The sequence below is a fragment of the Sphaeramia orbicularis genome, chromosome 18 (assembly GCF_902148855.1).
Source record: "Sphaeramia orbicularis chromosome 18, fSphaOr1.1, whole genome shotgun sequence".
NCBI classification, from domain to species: Eukaryota; Metazoa; Chordata; class Actinopteri; order Kurtiformes; family Apogonidae; genus Sphaeramia; species Sphaeramia orbicularis.
Window position 1 is genome coordinate 20,652,442 of NC_043974.1, and position 20,334 is coordinate 20,672,775.

A 20,334-nucleotide genomic window follows, 5' to 3' on the forward strand; every position below is an offset into this window, starting at 1 on the left:
GTAATCGAGTTAAATCAGATGAGAACATAATTCAAATGTGAGATGCATACTAACACTGCATAAAAATGAGCCTGTTGAAATATAGTAGACAGCCAAACATTTGTGAAACCAGAAGTCAGAGCTTAAACTATTTTGGATGTTACATGTATGTGAATAGTCAGATACACCTGTAAACCCATGTAGTCTTTAAAGTGTGATGTTATCAGTTTGTAGTATGTTAAGCTGCTACTGCATTAACACACAGTGGAGCATAAAAGTGGCATACATGGTGTTTCAAATGGAGCAAATGATTGGCTGTTTAATTGTCATGAGTTAAACTGGTTCCCTGTGGTAAAGTATAAGAGCCAGACGCCTTGAGTAGTAATTATCTCAGGTAGCTATCTCATTACTGCCCTCCTCTAGCATGTAAATGTGGTCACAGGCTCCGGTGCTACATTGCAAATTGGCCAGTGCGTTGTGCTCTTCAGAGACGGTGCCGTTTATCACCAGGCAAAAGGAAATAACTTATCATATTTGGTTGTGATTTAACGGATAATAAAGTCTTAGTTTTAACTCATGTATGTGACCTGTTCAATTAGGTAGCTAGGTTACTGCTATCAAACAGAATGCTGCTTTAGTGTGCAGCATTTTAATGATCAAGGTGATGAAGGAATTCATAAATTAGGAAATTTATGAACCGTTTCCTGTGTTCGCAGCGGGGCTGTTCCTTTATGCCTGCATTAGCTCAGTAAAAAGAAGCTTAAATAATGAATTTCCCAACAATGAATAAATACATAATGCTAGATTTTGGGAATTGACAGCATGAAAAAAAGAGACAAAGAGGAAGAAAAAAAAAAAAACAGCTCCAGGCACTGACATATTTTGGAGAGAATTGTTGGACTCTTGAACATTCTAGAGAGAGTGCCATCCTCCATCCAACACCTGAATCTGAGCCCAGATCTCTCATTCCTACTATATTATCCCCTAATTGTGAATATGTGGTTCAGGGAGAATTCTTTGCATCATGTGTGGTGACCAGACCAATCACATTACTGCCTCAGCATGAAGAAGCTTCTGCTAGCTTTGACTAGCCTGAGGTTGGCATTCAAAGCATGGAGGAAGAAAAAAGGGAAAGGGAGATGCTAATCATCTGAGCTGTGGAGAACAAGGCCTGAGACAGACAGAGATGTACAAAGAGAGATGTCTCTGCCTGTGCCAATACCATTTTTGGAGTCAGAATGAAATTCAGCAATGGGATAAGAATCTGTGCTTGTAGTCTGCTTGCCTCTTTATCTAACAACAATTACTTCTGCTACTACCTGCCTCATAAGCCTACTGCTGAAAAGACAAACTTGTCTTTGTACAAAAAAAAAATAAAAAAAACTTCCAGAAGCGATGGATGTGACAATACTGTCTCTCAAATGGACAGCACACACTGGATTCTAAGCAACTTCATGGATGTGAACATCTGTACCAGGTTTTGCACATCTGGCAAAATGATGTATCTCTCAGATGCAAAATGATTTTACTGCTAAAAATGATTGGACTAAAATAGTAGTTTACCTTTAATGACTACCTCACTGCAGAACATGTTACTAAATATTCTTAGAGTGGTGATGGTTCCTATTACAGACTATATTACAGGAAATGTATATCTATCCATAACTTTTGGACTGGTTTGAAAATGTATCTACATTATCTATTTATTTATTTTTACCCATACCCGTTATGCATATCGAGTCATGTGGGATAGCAGGTAATCTGTGTATCTGTCCTTGGTTCCAAATACATCCTGAAGATGAACCTGTCCCGGAACTATCTCTACATTACTCTTGAGACAAGAAAAAATGACACAGAGCCACAACCGCCCACAAGACTGTTTTACCCTCTGGGTAGAACATACAACATGATATTAGCCTCTGGGTAAAACACTCATTGGACAAAGTTTAACAAGCTGACACACATGCAAAAATTTTTCTGTATAAGGATCAGAAGGCATGCTTGAACTGTCAGCACTAAACTCCTAGGGAGGAAAAAAGTATGCTGCATGTTTTTCTCATTACATGTTACCCAGTCTGCTGTGCTGCAGATTACTTTTACACGTTTATAATACATAGCGGGTATTGCAGCGAGACAAAGCTAATTATTGGGTGGCGAGCGATAATACTGACACATCACTAAAGCAGAAGTTGTGAGAAGTGCTGTGAGCGAGAGTTTCAAAGTCTACTCATTTTCATAGTGTTTGTGTGACGCGTTTATACGTTCCATTAGTCTGTCCATCGCTGCTATCATCCTTCTATCCCATCCTCATTTACGTCTCTTGGATGATGCTGACAGAAGGTTAGAGTAACATGACATGTCAGCATATTTACAGATAAGTTTCTGTTTTAATCAATTCATAAACTGTTCACAGCCTCGGACTTGCAGCACTCAACTCAAGAAACAACACAAACAGAACCAATGCATTATGGGCAACTTGGATTAAAGAAAGTATGCTGGTAATACATGTGAAGACCATGCAAATAAAAACAGATCTGAAACCAACGCCAAGTGGATGAATAAAACACATGGGATTGAAAACCAAACACAGCTTCTCCACGGGAATCCAAACCTGTAAATCGAAGTTTTTCAACTCATTAAATCCTGAGAATTCAGTACAGAATCACTGTGCTAGAGGACTTTGGTATTCAAACAGAATGTGGTGCTTCGGTTCCCAAACCAGTAAACCATTCTGTGAAACCTTTCAAACTGAATTTCTATTAAAGAGTACTGCAGCCAGAGACTCCCAAAGTGGGGGTAACATTTGCTTCTTTTCAGAGCAAACAGTTGAAAATCCCCTAGTCAATATACAGTACTAACAAATGAAAGGTAATGTAGTGGGCAACTTCAAATGCTTGGTATGCATAAAAAACAAAAATGAAAGAAGGGAAAAACAAAAGGACAGAGGCAGAGAAAAAGAAAATAATTAAATTCCAGCAGTGATTTCCATTTGCTCATTTGCAGTCTTTCACAACAGCATTTCACTGTTCACTTTGTGCTGTAACACAAGTAAAAGGAGATAATTGGTGGCTTGTTTGTTTGTGGGCACACACTTTAACAGACACACCACTAGCTACACTACATAATTAAGATGATCATTATTTTGTTGCTATTGCAGCAATACAACAGTTTAAATGAACACACAAAAAGTGTCAAAGAACATAGAATAAAGTCAACTTACCAACTTGAGATGAGTCACCTGAAAGAATGGAGAAAAAGAGAAAAGGAAAAGACGGATCAGTTCACAGTGCAAAATAAAATGTCACTTGATTACACAAGCTCACTGTAAGAGAGTCACGACAAAATGAGGTGTAATAACATGGGGAGAGAAAGAAAAGTCAGACTGTAATTAATATTAGATGTCTACCAGAACATCGCTCAACACAATGTGTCTCAGCTCAGACCTGTTAATTGAGATGGTGTAGGCGAATCACAGGAAAGACAGTGTACGTTTTCCTCATAAATGGAAGAAAAGGCCAATAGAGGACCTACCATGCAGTAGTTAACTTCTTGACATTCACTTTTCAGTTAATGCTTCTCTGCAAAAAGCTACTGTGAAATTTATACCTAGGATCTAAACCAACATATTTCAGGGATTTTTTTTAAACACTCAATCACTTTATATATCTTTTTTTTCAATGTGTCAAAATTGGATGCTTAAATGGCACTAAAAATGTATAATTTTTTATTACTTTCACCAAGGAACGGTGGAGGTTATGTTTTCACCTGGGTTTGTTTGTTTGTCTGTTAGCAAAATAACTCAAAAAGTTATGGAAGGATTTTGATGAAATTTTCAGGAAATGTTGATACTGGCACAAGGAACAAATGATTAAATTTTGGTGGTGATGGGGGGGGGGGGTGCACACACACACTGATCTGCCTTGACAGAGGTCTGCACTCACCGAGTGCTTTTCTAGTTCAGTGATGTGGTGCACAACATAGCACAGTACACATACGTGACATACTGTCTCTTGTGAAAGGATATCATGACACAAACCTATGATGGTTGAGGCAGATTTTATACCAAACTGCACCAACTTACTGTCTGAGAGAAAATCAGAGTGTAATAGAAAGGAAGGCGGTGGGGTTAAAAGGTTAATAAGATTTTCAAAGGCCCCAACAATGCCAAATATTACAGTGTAATCCAGTTTTCCTTGGATGCCTTCCAATGTTCAAGAAGTGATTTAGAAAAAGAAAAAAAAAAAATGCTTTAATAAACATGCATAATTTTCATCTGAAATATTGATCTATGCTGTCTAGTCAAATTCCTAATTAAAGACTCGAGCTTCTACATGAGTTGGCAGGTGTTAAGTATTACAGCAAGAGCAAGATCAATGCCGGGGTGGAAGGTGCATCCAATTAAGTTGGGAAAAACAAAACTGTTTTTCAAAGAAGTTGAGCTTCACAGACTGTAGACTTTTTGCTGTGATATTTTTACAGGTCTCAACTCTTTGAACTTAATGGTAAACTGCTAAACCTATGAATAGTGTCATGGTGACGACATGTGCCCCTTCATTTTTTTTAAGAAAAACAAGATGAGAGTTTATCTTGTGAAACTGCATTAATGAATAAATCAATAGAACTCTAGGGGGTATGTCTCTAAGGCTGTGTTCAGACTACAAATCTGATTTTGGGCATATCCAGATTGACTTTTCAAAGTCTGGACAGCAATAAACCACATGAAATCTTTGTTTTTGAAAATTAGATCCAAACCACAAAGTGTCTTTTGTGTCACTCGCAATACAACACAACAGTACATGACGTCAAATCCAGAGAGGTGAAAGGACATGGTAGAATCCAAGCAGCCACTGGTCAAATGTTTTGGCTGCACAATTTTTGTTTTTGTAAGCTTTACCAATTAATTTTTTTTCTCTGCATGTTTCTAAAAGGCAATTACATGAATATGTTTCAAAGATATTGATAGGAAAATAAATTACTCTCACACAAAGAGTCAATTTGTGCCACGACTGCACATAGAACACCAAAGAGAAAAACAGTCTGAAAATTCCTTGCTGGTACTTTCCCTACAGTGTGAATATACAAAAGCCAACAGTGTAGCTACAGTTCCCGACCCCTATGTCAGATCTGATCTGATTATTTTCAAAAGCGTATAATGTTTCTTAAAACATCTGATTTGAGAAGCAAATCCAAATTTCCTGCAGAATGAACACAGTATAAAACTGAGGAAAGAGGAACATTGTCTGAGAACCGCCATTACAAATGAATAAAACCACAAACCCAAAGAGTTCATGAGCTTCACTGAAATGCTCAGTATTTCACTGCACTGATTGCTCCATAATACTACTGCCAGCTATGACAAACATGGCCCAGGACTGGCTGTCGTCCTTTTTGGCAAAATGATTATATGCATGTCCAAGGTGAAAAGAAGCCTTTCTAGATCCAACACATGGGGCAGAGTAAGACCGGCAGCCAGAGCAGACACAACGTAGGGCACTTTGCCGTGCACTGCTTCCCTAGTTTTTTAATCTACGGTCCAGGCACAAGAACTGAGACAGAGCTGAAATGACCACTGTGGTGGATGGAAGTGCCAAAGGAATGAATGCAATCAATAAGCCTCCCTCCTCCCAGGTCTTGCTTGTTTGTTAATATATTGGATATCTGCAGCCTTTGAGTTTTATCAGCTACATCGCTTGCGCTGACATCAAGAAAACATGCTCTGATGATGCTATCACTGAAGACGGGGACAAAGATCTAGAGAGAGTAGGTATGAAATACATGGAAGTGAAGACAGTAAAGGGGAGTCAATGAAGATATAGTTGATCGAATGTAGCCTCGTCTGTCATGCTTGTGGACCTCTCCCAGGCCACTGCGAGCAGACCTAAAGAGACATAAAGATGTACAGAACGGCATATGTGCTCCGACGCAATTTCATGTTGTGGCAGCTGTGTACAAATATAAAGTTATGGCAGCCGCACCATCTTTACAGTGTAGGGACATGGAGCTGGGGGTACCATGTTTTATTGATGATATATCATTCTGGGGAGCTGATAGGACCCAGGGGCAGAGCTATAAAGTCTCTAGTGACCCCAGCAGTATAGTAAATAACCCCAGCTGGCATCCAGCTGGGGTTAACAGTCTGGTGCTCAGTATTTCATGAAGGAAACACATTGAGGCCAAGGCTAATATGCTACAGGGACAGTACCAGCAAGGTTTGGAGCCGTGTTGGGTTTTCTAAGCCTAGCATTACATTTCCCACACACTCTTTACACTGTATGATACCCCCCATTGCACAGAACAATGTATGTAACTTTCTTTGACTACAGCGGCATCAGTAGAAAAGCAAGCCAGAAAATGACCCTCGATCCATCCCACATTTCTGAGGCTCGCTCGCCCAACCAAGAACCAGTGACCCTTATCTGCTGTCGATTTACTTTCCGTCTCTTAGAACTCCCCACACCTCTCTCACTGCTGTCTGGCTGTCAAAACTCGATGTGGGAGAGAGGTGTGTGGACAGAACACGTCACACATGAATGAATGAGACATCCAGCATCAAAACACAAAGCAAAGAAAAGGCTAAAAAACAATTGTAAAGAGGAATAGATCACAAATACTTCACCCTCTTTGTTCAGTTTGTTTCAAGTTTTGGTGGATAAAGATAATGTCTTAATATAAAATAATATCTGAAGTTGAATTTATTATTAATGTAGTTTATTCAGTTAATTCCTCCTGGGCCTTTGTTGCATTGTTTTCTCACAATAACACATAATTGCTATAAGCATAAAAAATAGGTTGCTATTACCTATGCAGATACTTTAGTTGGTTAATGTTAGTAATATTTTAGTTATTACAAGGAAATATATGAACATAAAAGCAGCTCTTGGTGAGGTTCAGGTAAAGCGTGCATGGTATCTAAAGAAATGATGGCAAAGTATGGAAATAGGATAGATGATTGTGCATTTGGAGAATTCCCAACAGACTGTGGGGAAAATCTATACTCATACTCCCATGCAGAGAGGTGACAACCCAACTGCTGGAATGACTCCGCTTATTTTCCACAAAAGTGAGCCAACAAGGGAAAAGTGCTGACATCTTGCCTTGATCACGATCTTATTACTGGTGGATTTCACCTAATAAGCTAAATGGTTGGAAACAGTAGGATACTCACTCACACCACTGTTCTCTGTGGAGTTTCACAAGAAGTAAAATGCATTAAAACACCTGGTGGACCGTTTCAGAATCCTGAACAGGCTTTCAGGTGAGAAAAAGGAGCTCCTTGTTAAAAACCCAAATAAAACACTGTTAAAGAAACATCCAGTCTGAAAATAAGAACATCATGTTCTGGCCTGCTCATGAATGTTCATTCATAAGCTTGTTGATCAAAATAGAATAGTTTTTGGTTAGAAATGGTATAAAATTGACCCACCATGATTATTACCATAATATTTAGAATTTTAAACTTTGTTCTTGGGTCAATCTCAGTTGTCATATTCTCTAAAAATTACTCCACAGTGCTGTTTATAATTAAACAGTTCTTGCTTTTTGCCTTTTTTTTTCTTATTAAACTTCTAATTTAGCAAAATATAATAATATTGTTGATGTGATGTCAATTTGACTGTGGATAATCTTTTCATCAACCATTTTTGATGCAAGCCACCTATACCATGCAAGTAAGATGATTTGCTGCTCTGCCATGGTTTAATCTCTCTATAAGTAGGTACAGCTGCCCCACTCTCTTAACATGAGTGCCGATATGCATTTTATTTTATTAAATAGACATGGGTGCTTCTATGAAATTGGTACCTAAAAACAGGTCAGAGGGGCTAAAAATTCAAACATGTAGACTAATGTTAAGAAACAAGTTTGGAAGCACTTTGGGTCTATTAAAAAAAAAAAAAAATACTGAAATAAAGGGGAAACTATTTTTCAGATAAAACACATTTTTAATTGATGCTTGCATTATGCCGCTACTATTTTTACAAATATTTTTTTATTCTCTCATAGGTACATTTTGGGAATCGACGTAAATATGCAAGGCAGAGTGTTTCACAAAAATGACCGCTGTTGCAAAATCACTCATGATTTATTTGTGTTTAAATGGGCAGGTTCTGCATGTAACATGAGTGGACACAATGGGTTACGCACGAAACCTTGAATGAGACTCCCAATTCATGAAAAACCCACGTCTGGATTAGAAAATTGTAAAATTTAACAAAGTGTCTTTGTTTATACTGGTATATAAGACCACTTCAAGCAATGTTTTCCAGATCAAATGCACTGACACCTAGGTAGCTTTTCCTGTCCCAATTTTGGTCATATTTTTGGCTGCAATATTTTATTAAAAAATTATTAATTTTGGATTGACTCAGAGCAAGAGTACAATGTTTATGCATTTATCTGAGGTCATCATTAAGTACATCCTGGGTGGAAATTTGTCTAAATTTCTCATTTATTGTTGGGTCTAAAAAAGCTAGCAAAATGGCAGATACCAAAATTAACCTTGTTCCATGCAAAGACCAATATATTTTAATAAGATGCACCCAATTATGCTTAATAAAGTATGACAGTGAGGTACAATGTGAATCATCAGTGTTAAATATCTCTGTATGTGGCACTGAAACCTGATCACAAACTACATGGCCTTCACACTCTCTAGTTTCCCCATGTAAGGCTGAATAAATAAATGAGGTCAGTGCAAACTCAAATTTTATAATTATTCCAATACTACAACAGTGACGTGTCGGTAACACTTCCATCAGACAGAACTGAGGCCCCTCTTACTGTAGCTCAATAGATTCACTTTCAAACATGAGTCATATGCAGGTGGAAATGCCATTTATCAACACATGTGAAAGAAAATGCTCTTTATTTTCACAAAAGGTGAAAATCCCTGCCAAAGCAGTGCAGTTAATGAAGCATTTCAACTGTGTTATACTACATAGGTACCTACTGATGTGTGGCAAAATGTTAGCCAAATACCATGCATAAGAATGAAGTGTGGGACTGATCTGAAATGTATGCTCTTCTGACTTTCAAAGGACTGCAACTGAACTGGGAATAATGTCCTCCATGAATAAGTAAAAAGATAAATGAAGATAAATTTTGAAATGTTAGCTCCTATTCTGCCTCTTTATCCATGTTTCTTTCACTAATGGTTCGGCTGTCCTCTTTTCAGTAGGTTATTTTTTTGATATGTGTGCAATCTAAGTCCACATCCCACACTGTACTCTAAAAGGCTCTGACGGGGGCACAGCACTTTTTTAAGATAAAAGTCAAGTAAAGGTAAGACATTTAAGTAGAAGTGTAATTACAGTAAAATGATTTATGTCCTTTATAAGATGGGTCATTTCAGGGAAAGGTTGCGCTCAATGAAAAGTTGTTAGTTGCAGCTCAAACTCTGCTCATGCCAGTGGCAGAGGCATAAAACTTGGATAGTTTCAACAGCTCTGGCAATAAATAGAAATTTAGATTAAAATCATTTTCAGCTCCACTAAATCAACTATAAACAAATCAGAATATTTAAAAATTAAGCAGAATAACACAAACAATAGCAGATGATTGCCCTTAGAAGGATGCAGAAAGAGGAAATACCATAGAATTTGTATGGACCAAGGAATCATTTGGTCTCCTCATTGCTCCTCACTACCTGTTGATACTTCCGGCCATATTTAAGCATTTCAGGGGAACACACAGGATGATACCGGGGGAAACACCTCAGTAATTATGTGACTTACAGCTTCACTGTGTGATATTTAGCTTAAAATAGTAGTAAAGTGGCAAACCGCAAACAACTGATTCTCTATTCTAGGGTATTCACAATAAATAAATAAATAAATAAATAAATAAATATTAACACAAAAGGCCGTTGTTAGCCAGCACTTCGTTTGTCATTTCAAGACCATTTAGTTTAGGAGATGTTTAGATTAAGAGATAATAACTCTGGTCCACACTCAAAGATCTTAACAGAAGGTGACATATCTCAATGCTGGATTCTACCTTAAAGAGAAAATAAGTCCGTTTTGAAATACAGATTTAGAAATTAATATTCTGTGGCAATTCAATGTAATATGACATCAACATGACCTTTAGACAATCTTTGAATGTTATTTGTGTCTTGACTATTTCTCAACATTAGCCCCCTTTAATTTAAATGCTCCTTATGAAAAACTGCCAGATATTACATATATTAAAATATTAGACATGATGTATAAAGTAAAAAAATAATATTGTTCCAAATACCATTCAAGAGTTCTTTACATTGAGAGAGAGTAATATAATTTAAGAGGTCTTTATATTGTTGAATGTATGAAAGTGAGGACAAATGTGAAATCCAGATGTATTTCAGTTGGGGGCGTGAAATTATGGAATGGACGTGATAAATTTAAGTTGTTCACTTCTCTGACAAAGTTTAAAAAATGCCTTAAGTATAAGATCATTCAGGAATATTAAGTGGAGATGGTAGATGTGTTTTTGTTGTTTCTGATTCTTTTGTTATAATGACAATGCTCGATGACGTACAGATGTAACTTGATGTAAGCCGTGTGCCAGATGGGAAGGACAGGCAAAAAATAAGCTTCTGCTTCTCTGCTTCTGGACTATTCTTTTTTTGGTTTTTGTGTTTGTTGTGCTGTGATTACTGTACAAACGGAAAAAAAAAAAAAAAAAAAAAATATATATATATATATATATATATATATATATATATATATATATATATATAAATATATAAATATGAACCATTCATTCATTTTATTGAGTTTTTTCAGTCACAGGTTACATGTATACAGCACACATTTGAATGTAAAAGCTAAATAAAACCTAAGTGACAGCAATGTATAAAAACACAATAAAACCACAACAAAGAACAAAACAAACAAACAGTACCTCCACGTTAAATAATATAATTATATGATCCTATGTAGGTCAATCAGTGTAAACATGGTCCATCTCAGCATTTAAGGTACCTCATTGCGTACATAATCTCAGGCTCCTATAGTGCTGTGTTTGTATATTGACTGACTCATATCTTGTCAAGTCTCCTCAGAGTCTGACCTACTTATACTGTACCCAGTTTCTCTGCTTTTCTAAACATGAGAAACATGCAGCTTGTTCACAAGTTTCACCGGTCGAGTGAATACTAGATTCAAGTTATTATATTTTTTTTTAAGCTGTGTTTACTCGTGTTCACTCATCCTCTTCTGCTCCCCTCCTTCATTCCCCCTCTGGTTCTTGTATTTCAGGGGTTTAGAAACATTTTTAATAATATTCCATCCATTGCTGGAATCCAGGGCATTCAAATATGGTTAAATACTCAAGGCATTGCAACATTGCCAGTGCAGATTTTTGACATTAAACCTAAAAGAGACCCGATGTGTCTACTGTTTGGACTCACGGACACACAACTTAAAAGTACACATTCCAAAAGACTTTTTTCTATTCTCACTTTTAGTACAAGGAAGAACATATTACTTAAGTCGATAGATTGTAAACCCCTCACAATAGCTCATTGGCATAAGGTTATTTTTAACATGTTACCCATGGAATACTTAACATACAGGTCTAGATGTATGTCTAAAGTTTTCTATAGAATCTGGTCCCCATTCCTGTCTTATATTGGTACTAGACTAACTACCATTGTGTTGAAGGGCCTGGTGGACCATAAGTGAGAAAGTACAATATGGATCAACACATAGAAGATTACTTGAATTACTTTGTACTTAATGATAATGATGCTAGTGTGGTGGAATGAAAAAACAAAAAACAAAAACAGATGCTGTCTTTGGGGGGATTCCTCCTACTCTTATTTCTATGTATTATATATGATTTTTTTTTTGTTTATGTACGATATGACTCCATTCCCTGTTGTTTTTGTTGTTATGGTTGTTTTTGTCTAAGACAGCACTGTTTGTTGTTTATGTGCTTATCTATGCTGGTTTGTGTCTTTGTATATTTGGCTGTTCATATTGACATGTTGTATGTGTGAAGGAACAGAAACTATTTTATTTTTTGTTACGTATGGCACAAACTTCCATACATGTCTCTCCAGCCTCCTGCTTTATATTTGTATTTATTCTTTTACTATATTTTTGTGTGTGTTAGGGTTAAAACTCAAAGAAAGAGAAAAAAAAACAAAAACAAAAAAAACACATTGCCAATGCAGGAGCAAAAAAAAAAAAAAAAAAAAAAAGCTGCGTATCACTCTAGTTTCATCGGAGACATGAGACCAGTTGTGAAAAGTAGAAATTTGGAAACAGGAAATAACACTATAGCTTTTATGCCGGCTGTCTGTGTCCAAGTCCTAATTATACAGTAATAAGTAGCTCCCATTAAGCATATGTCGATGTTCTTGCTAACTGGATGAGAACCACAGCTAAATTTTCATGACAATCCTCTTTTGCTAGTAAGTCTAAAAATTCACACTAATGCTCACATTAATTCTTTGTGACTATTTTGGGGGAATTACTGTACTATATCCTCCCAAGACCCAGTAAGTAAACATTTTGGTCATTTTACATTAAATAATTGCCTTAATTGGAAACATCATGAAGCTACCATTTTTACAGATACATTTTTTTTATTTTTTATTTTTTCATATAATGTCCTTTTCAGTGGATATTTTTTAATTATTTGTTTTAAAGTAAAGCTGTGAAACTCTTGTCCACTACAGAGGACAAAAATGCATTGCTGGATCTCAGGAGGGTATGATGCTTACCTGTCATTGGTGTGTAAGCAGACATATACCTATCTCTGAGATCTATTTTTCTGTAAATGTAATTGCATATTTGTATTTAATAATTAAGGAGTTGTTTGTAGTTTGTTTACTGTTGGAAAGCAGTGCGATACCTGAGATCAAATGTGCATATCTGAAAACATTTACAGATGGGGTTTCTCTATTCTACAAGCTAAGGTGTTAAGATATTCCCTCTCATCCTTCTGCATCTCTGTGAACGCAACCAACCATGTAACTACCGCAAGGAAGATTATGCTAATTGTTTCAAAATACTAGGCGCAAGTATTTCTTACTGTATATTATTAAAATAATTCACTTTGATTCAGTTTATTGTTTCCTACCGCAACCACTGGAGGATGCAGTGAAGCTGTGTTGCCAGGTAACATAGATACAGTTTAGTGACTATGGGGATTGATAGCTAGAGTCCTTCTGTGAAAACCCACTGCTCCTCTTGACTCTTCGTGGCCAACAAGCTTGAGTGCTTCTCCCAGGAGAGAATAGAACGGGCTACTGCTCTTTTTTTCATTATAAACTGGGATAGAGTAAGGTTGGAATGGCTAAAAAAAAACATTAAGTAGTAAAAATAAAAGGTTCTACACATGGGGATTGACTCTGTATAAGCAGTCATGCGTTAAATGTAAATTAGGTATGTATCTTTTCATATATTTCTTTTTATAGTTTTTTTTAAAGCACCGTGAATTACCCTGTGTATGAATTGTGCTATACAAATAAATCTGCCTCCCCTTGCCTATATGTATACTACATAATAGAGACCGGTCAGGATTTTAGAATATTCAGATAGTCTGTATATTACAAAAATAATTGACAAATATCAGAAACACTTTGTCTGTTGAGATATTGGATGCTTGACCCTGATCATAGTCTGTGTCAGACAGTCCTGCAAGTATCAGAGGTGACAAAGTTCAGTTTCATTTAACTATTTCATTTTCTCAGTCACTGTCCAGTATTTCTCCATGTTAGAACTGAAGATGCTATAGAAATGCACTCTACATCTGACTTATTGACTTATTTTCTCTGTGTTAGACAGAAAGGATTATCAAATAGTCGTTTACTCGCATACTCACAACTGAAATATCGTATTAGATTAGATTATCAGATGATAAAATTGTGGGTATTTGAAAACAATTACAACACAATTATCAATTAGTATTATTGCGTGAAATCTTCAGTATAAATCTCTTTTTGGACATTTAACACCCAATATTAACTAAATAGAAGAAAGATAAAAAAAAATCAATTTGAAAAATAAAACACACAGCAGTCAGTGGATTACTTTCATGGTGTCAACAAAGTGATGATTTTCAGGCAATTTGTGTTGATTCACAAAATCTAAAAATATGTGTGAAAGATGAGAGTCGTAGCTGTGAAAACACACAGTGTTTTTTAATGTTAACTGCCATTCTCTTGTATAAAGACTTTGCCATTTTTTGGTTTAAATTAATTTTCTAAAATACATCAACTTTGGCTCAAAAAGGGTCACAATACTTGTGAATGGGTAAATGACCATAAAGTGTGACATATACAGACAGCTTGGTCAGCATAACTGTTTTTAAACTTGCACAAATGATTGTTTTGTCACTATCGACTGTAAGTTGTTTTATTATTATTATTATTATTATTATGTGTTGATTATGTCCTGTCAGAATCTGTGTGTTATGCTGCTTTTCTTGGCCAGGTCACTCTTGAAAAAGAGATTTGCAATCTCAATGAGGCTTTTTTACCTGGTTAAATAAAGGATATATATAATACCTACTACACCTTAAGTTACTACACTTGCCAATAAGAATATTGGTGCAGACTATATTTGCTCATAAGGCCATTACAAAACTAGTTTTACAATTCCTTTCATGGTGAAACTTAGGAGTACCATTTTGGAGCTGCATAGCATCACTATATTATGTCATTTTTTGCTCAACAAAATAAACCATCATGGTCATTGGTATCTCCATGTACATTTCCATCTTCAAAACCTCCCAGATCTTGGTTATTCTTGACACATGCTAACTCATACACCAGTGAATGCCTGTACCAACACCTGCACAAAGTTTTCCTATTCACATGGCTGTTGAATGATAATTTCTCACCATTGTATTTGTAACACAAAATTTGTGCCTCTTTTGTTGTTCATTGTATACTCTAGAGTGCTTCAGAAATGCATATATATTGGACTTTAATGCACATTTGGCTGTCCATACATCATTCTTCTTGTGCATTCCAGTGACCTTGAGGGTGCTCAAGGCCTCTGATATGACAAAGTATCTGTTAGTTGTTGGGTAACGCTCAGTTGCGAGTGTTTGACCAATCCTTGACACATACACAGACACACGTGCACACACTGATCCCCCTCTCTTCGTGCGTCTGCACATCTCTTTCCTGGACCCCAGTCCTTGCTCTAATCCTCTGGACTCAATGCTGAGGCTGCAGCCTGGTAATTCAACAAATCCTCTTCTGCTATCCCGAGCCCATACCTCTCCACTGATGTCGAGTGCTCTTTGACAGTGTACATGCAAACACACTCATGCTCATAGAAAGAAAAAAACACACACATGAACAAGACAAAAAAACACAGGAAAGCTACATGCTGATAGTTTTTAAAACTAAACCTGCAGCAAATGCGTCAGTATTCAAGTTATATTTTTCCAGCAGCAACTGGGAACCATTTTCTTGGCTTGTGGTGCAGGAGTGACTTATTTTTCAGGGCTTTCAGTTGATGAAGTGTCAGCAGCTATTTACAGCCTGCATAGCTTAGGTCTGCTTCCTGCCTTTTCCATAATGAGGTCCTCTTTACGTCTCCATTCTCCAAGCTGTCACTGAAAAACATCCACATTTGATCGTTGATTTCATTAAATGCTTTGTTTTTTTCTTGCTCAACACCAAAGTGCTCCCTGATTTGCCATTAGAAAGCCCCCACAGGAACAACGTGTAATTTCAGCCTGCCATTGAAACTGTCTGAGTATGTCAGTCAAGAATAAATTGTGGAAGGCTAAACACAAGATATGAGCTGAAATGCTTTTCGTTCTTAGAAAATGGAGATTATATACATCCTCATGAAAGATTTTTGTTTAATAGGGGACATCAAATCATCATTAAACAAACAAAAATAAAACCTAATGGTATTTATAGATTAATTGTAGTGGTATTTGCAAAGTTTCGGTGCGTAAAAACACATTCATATAAATCCTGCACTTGTGATGATGCTGTATTTTGAACAATTTAATTTGGTTTAACGGTTATCTGTACGCATAACAGATTGAATCAGGTGTTCAGTCAGCTTTGCTTGCTCTGCTTTTTTGAAAATGTTTAATAAAGTGACCTATTTGAGGGAACGGCAGTCGAGATTGGTGCTGAACGATGCCTGCAGGTGTTTTCTTAGACTGTCCAGTCATTTGCACAAAGACCACAAATATTGTAAAAGTGTGTTTGAACTTTAAAGTGCGGGAGACATTGAGGAGAGAAAAAAGATAATGGAAATGGCACAGAAAGAAGAGGATGTTTTTGAATGAGACGATAAAGGATTTGGCACACCATGACTTGTCTATGCATAAGGGTAAAAATAACGACATGAAGGACACTTTGAAGGCTCTCCTAGGTCCGACAAAGCATCAGCGTTTCAGTATGGTTTGCTGCTTTGTAAAGGGGTTAAGAAGGGTACGTTTTGAAGGCTGGAGTAGCCTGCTATCAAAGCGTCCATTCTGCTGCACTGTGATTAGTCTGCTTGTTCTGTTAGATGTGATTGGACTAATGTTGTAATGTTCAACCAGAGTTAATGGTCTGTGGTCACTGTTGCCAAGCCCTGCTGCTTGATTAAATTATTCACTTAATATTGGTATTAGTTGATTAATCTACCAATTAATTGGCTGGGTCAAAATGATTAGAACTGAGACTTTGAGCAACAGATGTTTACTCAAGAAACAATTGGGTCAAATACTTTCAAGTCAGTACAGTTTTCTTTTCTCAATCACTAAAGACAGCTGACAGGAGCAGGTTGATGTGGGCAAATATTGTAGATTATATTTAACTATTTACAGAAATGCATCATAACATTATCAATCTGTATCATGTATTGTATTCCAAACGGGTATTTTTTTTTTTTTTGCAAATATCTGACTGAATAGTATGATTTTTTTTTTTGATTTTTTTTTATTTTATCACATTTAGCACGTACAAAGAGTCCATCTTAGTCCTAACCTGTTATGAAAATGTAAATTGTATCTTTAATAGCACTCCGCACATGTTGAAATTAGATCTAATTTTATTTTCTACTACAAGTATCTTGTTCTGTAAGCCACCCTGATACTACAAACAGTAAGATAGCACATAGACAGGACAAATAAGCCAAAATTACACATTTCCAAAGAACTAGCACTTAATGATCCAAATTAAAGATCAACTGGTCACATTTTGACTAAATGATTGAATAAGGAGATCTACAGCTGAACACTTGGACGACTGCAAGAGTAGCTTAAGAAATATCAATGGACAATATTAATGTCAGTTATGCGTGTGGTCTTTGCACCATAAAACTGAAAAGAATATTTATAGGACAATATTCATTTCAATGTTGTAGCATAAGAGGGGGTGATACCGGAACGGAATGGTGCTTTTGCCCAGCGATGAAAAAAAAATTATTACACACTAAAGATTGAAAAGAACTTGGATATTAATGACATAATGATTTATACCTCAGTTTATTGAATAACTTAAAGAATAAAGAGATAAGACCTTTTACTGGCAGTGAACCATAACCTATAATAAGCTGTACTGGTCTCAACAGAATATTTGAACTGATGGTTGAACCGTTGTGTTCCATAACAGAATAGAGAAAAAAGAGAGTAAAACTAATGAGCTGATTTTTTATTAAAACTTGATTGAAAAATGGTAACATGTTAATTAAGATCAAATAATCAGAAACAAATTAATTATTTTTCATGACGTTTGGTTGAATGAATACACCTTGGAGGTGTGTGTTCTTGTTGTCTCTTGTGCATGTTCCAGTATGTAAATACTGAAACAGATCAGCTCATTTAACATAAGTAACCTCTAGTGCAGTGTTTCCCAATCTTTTTTGGCTCATGACCCCATTTTAACATCACAATTTTCTGGCGACCCCAGACATTTTTTTGCTAAAATTAATTTGTTTTTGATCATGTAATAGTTTGCTATACTATGTTGCAAATTAACATTAATTTTAGATGACATTTAGTCTATATAATGTATATTATTATGGACGGAGGCAGAAAAGCCAGGTGTAGATTCCTGCACAAAGTGAGAATTTGATTTTCCTTGGTCAGGATATGTACAGTCAGTCCAGCTTGGATTTACAAGGCTGACAATTAATACTGAAAAAACAATAACTCAAACTATGAATTATGAAAGAGCTGCAGCATCTCAAACCGACCACAATGAACATTTGACAAATAAACAGTACCACAGTGCTTCAGTTTCACCTTCAGTTTGTCATGTCTTTTATGGATTGAGATTGTCTCTGTCAACTCACCATATATTTTTTTATTAGTAAGTTTTTTTGTTTTGGTTTTTTTATCAATTACAAGAAATTTCAGGCAGCCTCATTTGAATTTTAGGCGACCCCATGGTTGAAAAACACTGCTCTAATGACTATGTTTGTGCAACTGTTTCCTCATAGTTGTGAGCGTAGAGAGTAAAATTATATTTCACACCAAGACGACCAATCCTTCCATTATCTTCCACTTACATCCAGGTTTTAGGGGCAGCAGCTTGAGCTATTTATGATAAACTTTTCAGTTGAACCACAGGTTACACACATCTCCAAACTGTCAGACGGTCATCTGATTGAATCATGGATCACATACTGTAAGATCTGACACACCACTACTAAATGTGACTAATTCATATAGATTGACATTCATGGACAGTTGCGGCCGCAAGAGATGTGCATTTGACCCTCTAATGAAACTAAACTATTACGAAAAACCTTTTAGTCCAAGTGTGCAGGAGAAGAAAAAAAGACTGACAGGTCTGAAAGTAGTGGTTATGAAGGCTTATCCTGTGGCCAAAAGGATGGGAATAAGGTGGAGGGTTTTGGGGGGGAGGAGGGCTGAATAATTAATAAGTGGTTGGAGGGCAGGAATTATGGGATAAGTAGGGTAGAGAAGGCATCGACCCAAATCTCCTTAACTTGCACACAGCACAAAAAAGCTAACCTCTTGTCCCTGTAGCGACTTTTCTTTAAAGGAAATGAGCTCACGCTGAAATCCACTAGCATACTCGGGGTGTTTCATTACAGAATTCAACTGAATATTTACATTTGATGGAGACACAAGGTGAAATCCTTCAGTGTTAAAAGCTCAAAGTAAATTTAACTACATCTGCTCAACTAATTTGACATTTCTTCTCTGCTTTGAACTGAGCTCTTTTGAAGAACACTAGTCATGAAGCCGATGTTCAGGCACTTTCAGGCTTGTATTACTTTTCTGATTTGTTTCTGAAAAAAATTAACAACAAAGAAAACATAAATATTAAAAAATTACTGTGAAGTATTTTGCCAAAATTGTTGTTTGCTTTTTTTCCGTGAGCTGCATTGAAAGTAGTAGGCTAGTTTACTATCATGAGAATAATTACTGTCCATTTCTCATCTTAACTAGCTCAGTGTAATAACATGATTAATTAAAAAGAAAATTAAGGACAAGTATACAGCGAATGGTTTTCCAATTTCAGTATAATATTATGACAAGAATAAATGCCATGTCATGTTGATTTAAAAGAGAAACTTTTTTCTTCTTTTTGTTTCTAAGGAAAGTAATAAATGTTCTGTCAACTTTTTTATTTATTTATTTTTTTTTTTACATTACCAGAATTATTTCTTTCCAGTGAAGAAAAGAAAGAAAGGCTGAGGGAAAATATTGTGCCTTTGGCAGAATGTAATGTAATTTAAATTTTAAGCAACTTGATATTTCTACTCCACTTTATCTCAGAGGGAAATATTGCACTTTTACTGCACTATATTTGTCTGAACTCTGACAGCTTTAGTTATTTGAAGAGTATGTTTCACCTCAACATTGTGTCCTCTGCAGACTACTAAGCCCAAAACAACATATTTACAAGATTTTCTTTTTAATCAAACAGAAGTAACACATTTGACCTTTGTTTTGTTGTTTTTTGTTGTTTTTTAACTTTAATTATTTCCTGCTTTTGAGATTACTACTCTCCTAATACACTGATTATGAATGTTTGTGATAGGGATTAAAATGAAGTGGTTATGGGTTGAGAATATTCTCCTCATTTAGCTAGATAAACTCTTCAAAAACCCTCTTGGATTAGTCAGTAGATGCATTGTTAGGAAGCTGAAAATCTTTTTTTTGCTTACAAGTAGACTTTTTAGAGATTACAGTATGTGGTTCTTAAACAGCATCATTACATTAGAGAAGTAATAACAATAAAAAAAACCAATCTATAATAGTAAAATTCTAATAGATACCATTTTGCTACACGGTGATTATGTTAACTATTCATTCTTCATGTGTTTTTTGCTGATAATTAAGTCTTACATAATAAATCATACAAGAAATATATATTTATGTACAGCCGTTACAGAATATTTTCACTTTTACAAGGAAGATATGAATACT

General features: G+C 35.9%; 1 protein-coding gene across 8 annotated transcripts in view; it reads right to left on the bottom strand.

Moving 5' to 3' along the window:
* Positions 1-20,334, bottom strand: part of nrxn2b (neurexin 2b) — a 759,383-nt gene that overhangs the window by 527,272 nt on the left and 211,777 nt on the right. For all 8 annotated transcript variants that reach the window (XM_030161797.1, XM_030161795.1, XM_030161798.1 and 5 more), the window contains one exon: positions 3,200-3,217. In XM_030161797.1, the coding sequence (XP_030017657.1) occupies positions 3,200-3,217 (18 nt within the window). The remainder of the gene's footprint in view (positions 1-3,199; positions 3,218-20,334) is intronic.